General features: G+C 42.1%; 8 protein-coding genes across 8 annotated transcripts; 4 read left to right on the forward strand and 4 right to left on the reverse strand.

The window, feature by feature from the left end:
* Positions 1–642: 642 nt before the first annotated feature.
* Positions 643–1,295, forward strand: EAE98_011207 (uncharacterized protein; the record flags this gene model as incomplete). The annotated part of the gene is made up of 3 exons (XM_038958829.1): positions 643–649; positions 760–836; positions 912–1,295. 3 exons carry the CDS (start codon positions 643–645, stop codon positions 1,293–1,295), a joined length of 468 nt encoding a protein of 155 aa, XP_038804833.1.
* A 1,677-nt stretch (positions 1,296–2,972) lies between these two features.
* EAE98_011208 (uncharacterized protein) lies at positions 2,973–3,406 on the reverse strand (the record flags this gene model as incomplete). The annotated part of the gene is made up of 2 exons (XM_038958830.1): positions 2,973–3,199; positions 3,403–3,406. The coding sequence occupies 2 exons, from the start codon at positions 3,404–3,406 to the stop codon at positions 2,973–2,975; spliced, it is 231 nt and encodes a 76-aa protein (XP_038804834.1).
* A 1,346-nt stretch (positions 3,407–4,752) lies between these two features.
* EAE98_011209 (uncharacterized protein) lies at positions 4,753–6,424 on the reverse strand (the record flags this gene model as incomplete). Its single annotated transcript, XM_038958831.1, has 5 exons — positions 4,753–5,095; positions 5,146–5,774; positions 5,840–6,010; positions 6,107–6,295; positions 6,374–6,424. The coding sequence occupies 5 exons, from the start codon at positions 6,422–6,424 to the stop codon at positions 4,753–4,755; spliced, it is 1,383 nt and encodes a 460-aa protein (XP_038804835.1).
* Positions 6,425–6,981: 557 nt separating this feature from the next.
* EAE98_011210 (uncharacterized protein) lies at positions 6,982–7,424 on the forward strand (the record flags this gene model as incomplete). The annotated part of the gene is made up of 2 exons (XM_038958832.1): positions 6,982–7,210; positions 7,345–7,424. 2 exons carry the CDS (start codon positions 6,982–6,984, stop codon positions 7,422–7,424), a joined length of 309 nt encoding a protein of 102 aa, XP_038804836.1.
* Positions 7,425–8,057: 633 nt separating this feature from the next.
* Positions 8,058–8,810, forward strand: EAE98_011211 (uncharacterized protein; the record flags this gene model as incomplete). Its single annotated transcript, XM_038958833.1, has 2 exons — positions 8,058–8,472; positions 8,575–8,810. The coding sequence occupies 2 exons, from the start codon at positions 8,058–8,060 to the stop codon at positions 8,808–8,810; spliced, it is 651 nt and encodes a 216-aa protein (XP_038804837.1).
* Positions 8,811–9,430: 620 nt separating this feature from the next.
* Positions 9,431–11,032, reverse strand: EAE98_011212 (uncharacterized protein; the record flags this gene model as incomplete). The annotated part of the gene is made up of 1 exon (XM_038958834.1): positions 9,431–11,032. The coding sequence occupies one exon, from the start codon at positions 11,030–11,032 to the stop codon at positions 9,431–9,433; it is 1,602 nt and encodes a 533-aa protein (XP_038804838.1).
* A 264-nt stretch (positions 11,033–11,296) lies between these two features.
* On the forward strand, positions 11,297–12,128 carry EAE98_011213 (uncharacterized protein; the record flags this gene model as incomplete). Its single annotated transcript, XM_038958835.1, has 2 exons — positions 11,297–11,827; positions 11,890–12,128. Exons 1-2 carry the CDS (start codon positions 11,443–11,445, stop codon positions 12,126–12,128), a joined length of 624 nt encoding a protein of 207 aa, XP_038804839.1. The 5' UTR covers positions 11,297–11,442.
* Positions 12,129–12,322: 194 nt separating this feature from the next.
* On the reverse strand, positions 12,323–12,763 carry EAE98_011214 (uncharacterized protein; the record flags this gene model as incomplete). The annotated part of the gene is made up of 1 exon (XM_038958836.1): positions 12,323–12,763. The coding sequence occupies one exon, from the start codon at positions 12,761–12,763 to the stop codon at positions 12,323–12,325; it is 441 nt and encodes a 146-aa protein (XP_038804840.1).
* Between the last annotated feature and the right edge of the window lie 550 nt (positions 12,764–13,313).

A 13,313-nucleotide genomic window follows, 5' to 3' on the forward strand; every position in this document is an offset into this window, starting at 1 on the left:
TATTATTTTGATGAATATAAATAGTAAATCTAATTCTTTATATAATGTTTTATTTAGTCTTTTTCTTTTTAATAAATATTGAGTTTTTAATTTAATATCTATTTAGAAGTGATGTTATATAAAAATCACTTATAAATATCTTGTGATGAATATCACGTGATATACGTGATGACTCATCACAGCTAAGTTCAAGGCTAGCTTGAACTAGGCGATTATTATTATATAAGAGATAAAGAGATCCCTTAAAGGGTCTCTTTCCTCTTTAACTTTCTTATTCTAGTAATTTGACCTCTATGATATACTCTAGTATGTGATCGTAACATATCTCTCATTTTCTAAAATGAAATGTAATATTTATAAAATCGTTTACGCATTATTTTGTAAATAAAAAATTAAAGAAATATAATTAATATACTAATTATTATTTTTTCATTAAATGTCAATCTTTATATATAATATTATCTATAAAGTTATTAATGTTCTTGCTTAATACATAAACTATATCCGGCGCTGCTAGCTGGTGGTCTAGGAGATACAGCATTATGTTTTGCTTCAACAGTAATAGATCTAATTTTTGCCTTCAAACTATACCAAGTGATTGGAGATTGAAGAAGCTAATATGATCACCAATCTTACATAGATATGTCTAGTTGTTCATTACATCAATCAGGTTCTAGGTACCGACTCCTGGTCCTTTTCCCTTTTTCCTCTCTATACTTGAATGTCGGCTTGATGTCTGACCTATTTAACTTCCAATAGGTATAAAGGTTGGGAAATTCGGTCGTCACGGCTACGATACATCAGTTCTACAAATTGTTAACCCCTGGTTAGGATGGGTAAGTGATAGCCCACTTGATATAATTCTAACATTTCAACTTGCCTTCCAAGCTAATCTGTTTGTCCAATATCAGACTTTGATCACCGAGAACTGGCTCTCGACTGTCACACTCGGCATAGCCAAACTCACTTTCCTATTGTTCTATCTCACTTTGTTCTCACCCAACCGCATCCTGCGATACATGATATACTTTGGAATGGTTGTCACAATTCTTGTTTTCCTTGGCTTCACTCTAGCTCAGACCATTCTTCTCGTACCTCATCCAGGTGAAAACTGGCTAGAAATGTATCAAGACCCTCGAGAGATGGCAGTTTTAAAAATTAGTGTTCCAATCTCAGTGACAAGTTTCATTGTTGATATTTATACCTTCATCATACCAATTGCAGGAGTCTCGGGACTGAAGTTAAGTCCAAAGAGGAAGATTGGAGTTCTCATAGTTTTTATTACGGGACTATGATATGTTTGTAAGGCCTCCTTCAAAGATTTTTATTTATTTATCTATTCAAGCGATATATACACCGAGATATTTGAAGGAGAGACTGACTTCAATTAGCGCTTGTATAGCCTCATCACTGAGCATCTACTACAAAACGCGCCTTACCCTATAGTAACAAAATTAACACCTAGGCATAAAAAAAATATCAATATAAATTCCTATATAAATATTTAATACGTAAATTATTATATTAATATTTCTTTCGTTACTAACGAAATAATCAATTCGTTAACAACAAATATTTCCAGTTCAAAACAGTAATCGTTTATTATTAACATTTATAAAAGATCAAAAAAAATAAAGGTCCTAAAGAGTCTTAGAGATTTCAAGCATTGAATATTAGAATTGTAGGAAAGGTAAACGAAAGGGAGCGAGCAAGCAGGAGAGAGCAAGCATAGAAGCTAAAGGCATTAGTCGAAAGTCTAAAGAGGGATCTGTTCACAAATCACTTCACTTTCGATTTATTCTTTAATCAAAAGCTTTACTACTATATCACATAATATAGAATATACTATTTAAATAATTCTAATATATATATATATATTCAAATTCCATTAATTATTAATCGAATTCAATATAACTAAACTTTTTTACATGAAAATAATTTTAAATTAGAATTTTCGAAAATTTCTCTAAATCCTATCAAAGTAAATTTTTCTTATTATATATAAATATAAGATTAATTATATTAATACTTTAGAAACAATTTTCAATACAATATTAAATATTGAAAATTTCATTATAAGATCTTACTTAATGAAGCGATCGTTTCGTTAACCACGGATTATGCCACCACAGGGTTACTACTATTGATTCAGCTTGGGACTCTATTCCTGTTATTATGTGCGCGTAAGTATACTTCGTTTTGCCTCGTCCATTTATAGCCAGGACTTTCTTACTCCTTAATCAGCCTGGTAGAAATGTGCATGAGGATAATTTGCTCCTGCATGCCCACACTTGCCAAGTTTACCTCCCACTACTTTCCCAACTTTTCAATTGTCGAGTCCGTTCTATCACCGAAGTTATTCACGCGACTAACTACACATTCAAAAAGCAATAGCAGATCCTTTTCGATTGTGAATGCGAGAAAAAGATTGGGTAGTGAGTCTGACGAGAATTTGAGGAAGAAGGCAAGTGCAAACGGTCGGGAAAGAGAAGTTGAAATGGCCGAGGACACCTTGTTTGAAATAGAAATGGGAGACTTCGGAAGGGGACAAAATCAAGTCAAGATCATTTCTGGAAATATGAATGGTCGTACTGATTTTAAAGTAGGCAGTATGTAGTAAGCCAGTTCAAGTAGTCTAATTCAGTTTGGGGTCTTGTGAGACTGGCTGGGTTGATTCCCCACAGATAATGTTCTCGGTTTGATGCTTTCTTGCCTTCCAGATTAATTGGTTCTATCTGTCTCCTTCTGTGGTGAGGGGTTACATGACTTTAAGTGGGAGTTGCATCATCAATGAAAGACTTTGTCTTAAAGAAGGGCAATCTTAAAGATTCGATCAATCTGCCAGTCAAATTCACCTAACTTGACAATAAATCTCACCATCTTTACAATACCAAGCCTCAATAATTATAGTCGAAATTTCCAAGGTTTAACTTGAACAAAATAGATTGTTCAGTTGACAGATACTCAGACACTCAGCTTGTCTTCTTCTTCTTCTTCTTCTTCTTCTTCTTCTTTTTCTTCTTCTTTTTCTTCTTCTTCTTCTTCTTCAAGAAATAGGTAAAATGTATATCTGATCTTATAAAAATTGTCAAGGCATTCCAGTATTCGAGAACAAAACCCCAATCATTGACATGCAAACAATCCTTTTGGAGACATTGAATATTTCCCAAAATGAAAACTTGTTGAGATGCTTTAGTTTCTGAAGTAAAACATATAGAATTGAATCTGGATTGATATCAATGAAGAAATGTACCAAACTTTTGACTCAGCCTTCCAAAAAAGACTGACTGACTGGCCTTGATAGATTCTTCTAAACAAAATCAAAAACATCAAATATGAAGAAAAAAAACTGGAATGAACAACCTTGATAATCGGGTATTCTAAAAAAATAATGACAACTACTCATGATCTTTGAAGTGTTTGGCCATGGAGTTAAATACTAGATAGCCAATAAGTAAGTAGTATTCTTGGTCTCATCATCTCAGGAAACCTCAGAATGGACAAGTAATCTTTTCCTCCAAGAAACCCCGAAAGGTCTCAAAGCATTTCGTCTTTCCCCTTTTCCTCTTCTCCCCTTCTCCCCCCCTCTTTCCTTCCCCTCCTTCCCCTCCTCTCCCTCCTCCCCTTTCCCAACCAACAAAATTCCAACAAAATTCCAACACAAACAAGAAACCTCCAAATGAACGACTTCAAACAAACGACTTCAAGTTTTCAGCATCTTTCTATCCCCAATTGACTTCCTAACCTCAATACTTAATGTTAAAAACAACATAATTTCTGTATACCATCATTCATTGCCAAGGATTGACACTTATGAGGAAAGAAAGATCTGAACGTGATGAAAGAGGAGGGCGGAGGGAGGAGAGGGCGAGAAGAATGAGAGAGGAGAAAGATGATAGGAACAGCTATGTATATCTAAAAGAGACAGTAGATGAATGAAACGAGACAGAGATGAAAAGAATGGCATTTCGATCATATTTGAGAACTCAGATTTTAATCTACTTGGTCTTTGATACTATCGATAAACCGGGCATTAGCCAACCGCAGATGCCCAATAGAACGTCAACGGTCTTCTGGTGGATGATGAAGCAAATCTATAGTCTGCAAAAGACGTTGGGACAGGTTCACAGTTCACATCTCACATTTCACATCTCACAAACCAAGATGAACAAAAGATATTGTAAAGTATTATTGTATTTGAGTTGTAAAATAAGACAGCAACAGCAGGGGAAGATACTAGTTGCAAAATACTCACCATATAATACAGTTGGTCTAGCGAGACGTTTCGCAAAGAACCGGGTAATATTTGTCATAAACCATTCCACCCAACCAATGAAAGAATTTTTACATCATGCCCTCGGAAAGCCCACATAAAGTTCGGTCCCCTCTCAAGATATCCAAAGATACAAGAAAGGATCATACCCAACCTCTTAATATGTTCAAAGCCATAGACCACAATGTTTTTACCTAAACGCCCCTATGAAAACGATCAAAAAGCTCAAAGGGACAGCCACAAGCCGACGACCACGTAAATCAAGCCCACAAGTTGTAAACTTCTCTTCCAATGAAACGATCCAGAGAAAGCAGAAGATATGTCTCAATAGCCACATTCTCCATAAGGAGTAGAGTCAAGAGCCCACAACCCACAAAGCCAACGACCCACATATCAACATGAAAGCATCTTCAAAAAGAATACTCAACATGTGACAAAGTACGGACAGACAATGGAAACCCTCATATGATATCAACAGCTTATTCGAAAGACATCTTCTTTCCCTTGAAGTCACCGAAGCCACCACGGTTAGTGCTGCCTCCACGACCTCCACGGGCACCACCACGAGCACCACCACGTCCTCCACGGTCACCGAAGCCACCACGTCCACCTCCACGTCCGCCACCACGTCCACCACCGCCACGTCCACCACCACGGCCACCGAAGCCACCACCCTCACTGCGCTCTGGACGAGGAGTAGCATAGTCAAGTCTGACTGGACGGCCAGCAATATCAGCACCCATCATAGCATCATAAGCGGCAGTAGCATCCTCAACGGAACCGAAGGTAACATATCCGAAACCCTTGGGGTTGCCAGTTTCCCTAGTGATTATTAGTATGTGTAGATGAGTATGTGACGAGGATTAACTTACTGGTCAGTTGGGAGTCTGACGTTGACAACAGTGCCGTGCTCACCGAAAGCCTCACCAACAACGTTCTCATCGGCATCGAAGGAAAGGTTACCGAGGAAAAGGGTGTCGGAAGGTGGGTTCTTGGCATCACCGAATTGAGCAGCACGGTTGTTAGCACGCTCTCTTGGTGCGGTGGTGTCACGGGGAGTGGAGAAGTCAACGTTGGCCTCACGACCATCAATGAGAGCACCCTTCTTGGCAGCAAGAGCGGCAGCAGCATCACTTGACTTGACGAACTCAACGTATCCGAAACCCTTGGAGCGTCCAGTAGCCTTGTCGCTGATAACACGAGCACCACTGATCTCACCGAACTCCTCGAACTCGCGGTAGAGCCACTCGTCATCAATGTTCCAGCTCAAGTTACCAACGAACAAGTTCTTGCTTCCGTTATCCTCAACAGTCTCCTCAGTCTTGGACTTCTTGGTGGAAGCCTCTGGCTCATCCTCGGCCTTACGCTTCTTGGATGGTGCTTCGGCCTCAGCCTCGCTGGCAGACTCGCTGTCGGAATCGGAAGAGTCAGAGTCAGATCCAGATTCCTTCTTCTCTTCTTCCTCGGAGGAGTCAGAGCTATCGGAGTCATCAGAGTCCTCCTATAAAGATATTAGCATGCAGTTCAAGTTACGATAGGCTTGTTGGAAGGATTGATATTACTTACAGTAGCCTTGGCAACTGCCTTAGCAGCACCGTTGACCTTTGCCTTACCGGCATCGACAACCTTTTGAACCTTCTTGGCAGCAGCAACAACTGGCTTAGCCTCCTCCTCGGATTCGGAGTCGCTTGAGTCGTCACTATCTTCGCTCTCAGAAGCAGCAGCCTTCTTGGTAGTCTTTGCGGCGGGTTTAGAGTCAGTTTCGGATTCAGATGATGAGGAATCATCTTCGGATTCAGACGAAGATGAGGAGTCAGAGGAGGATGATTCTACCTCTTTCTTCTCGACCTTAGCAGCCTTTCCGTTAGCCTTAGCCTTGGTGGCCTTTGGTGCTGGCTTCTCCTCCTCAGATTCAGAAGAATCCGAGTCGGAACCAGATTCGCTGTCGGAGGATGGTGTGGCAGCCTTCTTGACTGGCTTTGGAGCTGGCTTGGCGGCCTTGGTGGCAGTAGCCTTTGCGGTCTGTTTAGATTTAGCTTTTGTTGATTGAGATGGTTTAACAACTGCCGCATTCTTGACAGTTGAGAGTGGTAGTTTGACCTCAGTCTTCTTGGAAGCCTTAGCAACCTTGGTATCCTTGGTCTTTGCCATTATGAATGATTTACTTCTTGAAGAAGTTGAAGTAATTGAGTGTTTTTGAAGAAGGATATGAAGAAATTGCTATCTTTTAATCAAAAAACTGATGAATCGATACAAGTATTGAGTTGAAAAAGGATGTATGATTGAAGAAGAAAAATTGAAAACTTGGGAGAGTGAAAAGTTTAAGTAGGTTTGAAGAAAAGCTCTTATCGAGAATTTTTTTCAATTGCGCTAGAGTGATAAAAGGTTTTTATCTGGAGAGTGGATTCAGGGTCTCGAGGGAGTGGGTCTATCAGTTCGAGTGATTAGTTAAGCATTTCGAGCAGTCTCGGGCAGTGAAGGAACCAAAGCAAGTTCGGCAAGTCTTGCTCATTCACTAAATTTCACCCGACCCATAATAAATCGTGACCTTCGTTGTTGAGCTCAAACAATCAAAATAGCTTCATTACAAACGCATTTGTGAAAGACGTCGACCACCTCAACTCTACTATTGGATCCACAATACTCGATCGACCATATACCCATTGATCCTATAACCCTCCTCATACCCATTATTCAATTTCTGTACAATGGCACCAACTCCCGAATCTGCCGCATTCCTCGCGAAGAAACCTACGGTCCCTCCAACTTTCGATGGTGTCGATTATGATGATACAGCACGATTGAAGCAAGCACAAGATGCGATTATAAGAGAACAATGGGTCAAGAGCATGATGGCGCGTTTGGTCAGAGAGGAATTGGGAAAATGTTATTACAAGGAGGGGGTTAATCATTTGGAAAAATGTGGTGCATTAAGAGGTGAGGATTAATACTATGAAACCGGAATAATCTACAGATTTTTTGAATGGGAATCAGTTCCTTCAACCCCCCAAAAACAACTGGCTTCCCAGGAGGAACTTTTTATAGATCTTGGGGCTAATCCTTTCTCTCAGATCGTTATTTCGAGTTATTGAAGGAGTCCAAGATTAAAGGTTACCTGTTCGAGCAACAAAACCATTTCAACAAGGCTTAATATATATATTATGAGGACTTTACTGGGCGAGGGGAGGATCAATAGTGAGAAGAGGGCGAGAGCGATGTCATGCTGGGTGGAGGGTTATGCTTGAATGAGCTCAGTGCGGCTTCAGGCAGGCTGGATATTTGGAATCAGACACTGAATATATACCAGAATCCAGGAAGCTTCAGAGCATTTGACCCAAAAATAGAGACCTGAGAAAGGTCTACTAATGGGACTGTAAATATGAAACATTTGTACAACCAGTCTATTTCCCTAAACTTGTGATTTTGATGTATGAGAATGACATAGCCAATATGTAGGTACTTTGACATGGTATGGACTTCCGAAAATATCACATCTTTTACTTGCCTCAAGAAATATCAGAGTAATAGTTCAGAGAGGATTCAATTATTTACATGAATATTTCTCCATGTGATTCTCAATCCTAATATGGACACAGCAAAATAGATGATCCATTTCCATTACATATCCACCCAGCACCCAGCACCCCACCAAAGAATTTGATATCAGCAGCACACCCGGTCCATCCAGGTACCCGTAGTTATCCCAAGAAAATAAATCTCCATATACACCAGCACAAGAAATAAACCCACCAGATCTCACCTACACAGCCAATTCTCCCTCAAAATGATTTGTTCACGCTGTCTGACCCGTCGATCGCTCCCTCTCACCCAACAAACCCGTCTCTTCTCGCACACAGCCTTCCTCACCTCCACCCCCCCAACATCCACCCCCTCCTCACCTCGCACCGCCGGCCCTCCAACCGCAACCTCCACCGGCGCAGCCCAACCCTTCTCAACCCCCCTCTCCCCCTCGCCCGCCGCCCAAGGAATCTCCTCCCATCTTCCCCCCACCAAAAAATCAACTCCCCTACCTACATCCAGCATCCCCGCGGGCACCATCCTCCAAGGTCTCAACTTCCTCAAAGGAAGAGACGACCCCGTCGCTTTAAAAGAAGAAGAATACCCAGAATGGTTATGGCACTGTTTAGACGAGAAGAAAGCTGCTGATGGGGGTGCCGCGGCGGGAGGCGATGAATTTTGTATGTTTTCTAACCTATTCATCCCATTCCTTCATTCCTATTCATCCACGCTTCCTTTCCCTCATTCCCAATTGCATCCAAATTGACTAATACCCTCTCTAGCAAAATCTAAAAAGCTTCGTCGTGCTGCTGCCAAAGCCCGCAGAAAGGCAGAAGAACGCGCGCTTCTCTCGGGCGACACCTCTCTGCTCGAAGTAAAGGTTCCCCTGCAGCAACAATCGGTCGATTTGTCTAGTGAAGGCGAAGCCGCATTAGAGCAACGAGGAGATTTGGTAAAGGCGATGAGGAAGGAGCGTCGCGCGAAGATTAAGGAGGGTAATTACTTGAAGGGAATGTAAATTTGAGGTTGTGGATAGGTTGGAAAGTCGATGTACTCCTTTGGGGCAATGGGGTGCGGATTGGGCTCAATTCTTGGGGCACTGTTTGAGAGCTTTGAGAGCTTTGATGTTGAAGTACTGCTCAATAAGGAGTCTTCATGTGGGATGGCATGTTGTAGAAAGTATAAAGCAGATGGGAGATGCTCAAGTCAAGAAGACACATGCAACTGACACAGCTAGACCCATGAAGATTGGGCACTAAGAGACGAGGGAAGATGTAAAATTGTATCACATCTGTGTAAGGATACTATAGACAAGAATCTGTATTATAAGGCATCTATCATTATGTCGACCAACATGTTTGTGGTATTCATGACGCTACCCGTTTGGTAGTAGCTCGTCATTTTCCTGACATTAAATGCACCGTTGCAGCATGCCACCATACAATGCCACCCAGCTCAAACTCCGAATTGAGACTATGCTTTTGAGCTGTCCATCCATTTCAAAATGACCCAACGCCAATTGTCCAACCCAAGCAGAGACAACCAGCCAGCGCCGAATAATGTTTAGGTCCCGCCCCATATTCTGTGAAAACGCCTAAATGTACATGAACCCAATACCTAGTGACCTTTAAAAAGTATCTAATCATCTTCTGCCTCCCCAATCGAAGATTTCTTGATCTCCAACTCAGCCTTGAGCTTTCTCGATTTATCCTCGATTCTCCTGCGTAGAATTGGATTGTTCTGAGCAGCCAATTGTGCTTGGAGGCCTTCGATCTGCTTCTCCAAATCCACGATATCTTCTTTGGCTTCTTGGAGCTGGGCCAAGCGTGCTTTTTCATCGTCATCAACATCATCCGCTTCACTTCCTTCATCTCCACTCTCCCCATCTTCAATTGATTCATCACCGCTATCATCTTCTTCGTTGGGAGCTGGGGTCTCGCCTAGTAGCATAGGAGTGGCCGCGACACCTGACATAGACATAGGGGTAGCAGCAATATCTTCAAAGCCTGCCCCTGCTTCCAATTCGGCTTCCATCTCTGCTGCGAGATCAGCTTCGAGATCCCCACCAATTTCATCCCCAGATGCGGCAGCATCGCCGTTGTTAATTTGAGAGAAGTAACCACCATCATCAGCTTCTCCTTCAGCATCTTCATCTTCGGAATACTGATCTTCTCCTTCATCACCATAACTTCCTGGACTGAATACTTGACTACTTTGTTCTCTTTCTGGGGAGATAACTTTGTATTCTGAAGATACAGCCTTTCGATCATCTTCGAGAAGTTTCTCAACAGCTTCCTCTACAGCTTCGATCGCAGTTCTACTGATACGTTTTCTGAAACGTCGTTTTCGTGCCAAATGCATTGGAGCAGTGAGACCATGTGGATATTGAAAAGTTTGTGGATCGATAATTGAGGGCAAAGGAGCAATTTTAGCCTCATCTTCATTCTCGACCCTTTGATAAATCCAAAGCATTTGACAGATATCCGCACTTTTATACCATCCTCTTTTATCCCAACTCTTCATTCCTTCAACGATACATGGCAAGTCGACAAGAGTAGCAGCATAGACATTTCCACGGATAATAACAGCAGCTCGTCTACCTTCAGCATGAAAGAATTTCATTTGCACATCTGCACCTCCAACTTTTGGATTGATACCCATTTTTTTCTCGGCGATGCATGTTCGTAGGTAGTCACAATCGTCACCGGGAATCATTCGAAAGATAAACGCTTCTTCGATAGAAGGATCTTTCTCCGTATCACTGGCTTCAGAATCATAGCCTTCTCCAAGAGGTCTTTTCGGTGGTTTGCCCTTAATTTTAGCCTTCATCATAACCGGTGTCTTTGGAAGTCCATGATTGATCCCAGCCATAGAAGGTGTTTTTGGCTTGATACTAATCTTGACTTTCTTCTTCGCAGGTTCATTGTGAAGATTCGGCTTCCTTGGTATAACAGAGATAGTTTCATCGCTACTGTCGTCTTCTTTCTTAACTCTCTTGCGCGAATCTGCGAGCTTTTGTGTGGGTTTAGGAGCTCGACCTGCTTTTGTAGGTTTTGGTTGCGATGAGCTAGACGCAGATGGAAGAGGGGGTGATCCCGCAGGTTTACTGCTGATCTTTATTTTTGGTTTGGATCCGCCTGGTGTGGAAACTGATGGTGTGGTAGGTGTAGAAGGTCCTGGTGATGCATTCATTCCTCCATTTGTCTTGAGACTCAACTTTAGCTTGAATGGGCCGCTCATATTGGCGGTTTATCCTCGTAGTTGTGCGCTCTTTTCGAAAATAGGTTATTCGTGTCGCAAGATTGGTGGGAGTGAAATTTTGTAAAAATCGCAAAACAAGAGTTTATTCGTAGTCTGTCGTAGTTTTAGGAATCCAAGAATTTAAGATGTTGGACTGATCAAATGGAATGGAAGGAGCTCCGGTTCGAGAATTATACGGAGACCCGACCGCACAATCGCGCAACCGCGTTTTCCATTTTACTTATGCGACAAATGGGAATTCGCATTCACCTTTTGCGCTTTACGGTGAAATACAAGAGACTTTCTATTTAATCAACTATATAATTTCTGCGACATGCAACCATGATAATATCTAGTCTCTCCGCACCTTGATCCCGACCTTTTCGTCATTCAAAATCGAAAAACTTAAGATGGCAACACCTCAAGCTCTTCATCATGCCCTCCTTCGACCATGTATTTTACATATCCTCCGCGCAGCCGGTTATCACTCAACGCGATCCTCAGTTCTTGATACCATAACCGATCTAGCTGCTCGTTACATGTACATACTCGCGCAATCAACAGCAGCGCATGCCGATCTAAACCATGCGGATCTCGACATAACGATTTCAGATGTACGAATGGCCATGCAAGATTGCGGAGCTCTTATGCCAGAGAAAGCAATAGAAGAACAGGAATTCTATGGCGAAGAAGATATGAGAGGTGTAGAAGGATTTATAGCCTGGGCCATGGGGGAAGGGAATAAAGAGATTAGGAGGATTGCTTTAGCAGATGGAGGGGAAGATTATCTGACTGGTATGCTCTCCTTATTTCTTCATTGATTTTTGTGGTTGTGAATGAGAACTAAAAGAAGATAGCTCTTAAAAAGAAGCACAACACAACCGATGAGGATTCACGATATCATGGCACGTTGTTAGGAAGACCTGCTGAGCCTCGAATAGTGAAAGTCGAGGGAGGAGAGATTACAAGTGTGAAAGAGTGGGCAGATCGGATGAAACCAATACCAAAGCAGATTGAGGAAACACCTTCCACTAGAGAGGCATCCTCAGCTCTGAGTTCTGTCGGGGATCAAGTTATGGAGAATATGGAGTTTTAATATCATAAGGGAATGGCTACTTTGAATTTCGGGCATGGCGACGGAGTTTGGGTTGTTTGACAGATTTAATGCACGACCATATGACAAGGTGGGATCGTGGCAAATTACATTTTGCAGAAAGAGCGACGATAAACCTGAGGGGAGAAACCACTGAAATGATTAAAAGGTTTTAATTCAGGTCTTCATTTTTCGCCTCAAACGGATCCCAACCCTTCGTTTTGGAGTCTTCCACCTGCACCTCCATCTACATCAATGCCTTGCTCTCGTTGACTCTTGATCTTCTCTCTAGCCTCCTTCTGCTCTGCCTTTTGTCTGTCGAGATCACTTGTATAACTACCCTCCTCTCCCCATCCAGCGTTCTTCTTGTCGAATTGAGCAGCCATGACATCTCCTTCACCTGCTGCTCTCATTTGTTCTCCCTCCAAATCCTCTTGTTGAGGTCCGACCTTGGAACTCGACAATTTGGCATTGCTGTCGTCCGCGTTATCTTTTGGATGATCGCCATGGCCCATTGCTGTAGCCGATCCTACTGACATTCCAGGAGTGGCTGTGGATGATGGTGCGCCGGAGTTGGGGCCAAAAGTTGTACCGGCGGGGGTGGAGTTGAGTGAGGATTGATTCTGAGAAGCAGACATGGTGGTGAAGTGCGTAAACGGAGGATTGAAGCTTTGGTTTTGATATGAGAAGAGTATTCAATGTATTTTCGAATACCGATGATTTTTGAGGATTTGGTGACAATTGTTCTCAAGGACGAAGAAATGAATAGCTTGAAGGAATGTACCTACTCTTGGATATCATTCTTTACCTACCTAGTACCTACTTGGTGGTGGTCTACCCAGTCTAACAAGCAGCATTTTCTAGTAACAAAGATGACGTAGATGAAAATGAATTGGTCGCATTTGATAAGGTTAATAAAAACTCCAATCAGTAATACATATGGTGGCTCGAGGGTGGGACAAGCTACCAGGCTCCCAGGTAAATTGCTACTACGGTCATCTCAAAATGCCACGAATGCATTCAATATCATTGCCCCGCCAAATTCAAAACGACGATCCGACCATTCAAACGACACTCTCACCACCACCTCTTCCTCCTTGATTTTCTAATTTATATCCTCATTCGTTTAATACAGATTGATGAGGCCAAGAAAGTCGGCAATAATCACACAACTACCTACTCTCCAAC

Source organism: Botrytis deweyae (assembly GCF_014898535.1).
Source record: "Botrytis deweyae strain B1 chromosome Unknown BDEW_045, whole genome shotgun sequence".
Taxonomy (NCBI): Eukaryota; Fungi; Ascomycota; class Leotiomycetes; order Helotiales; family Sclerotiniaceae; genus Botrytis; species Botrytis deweyae.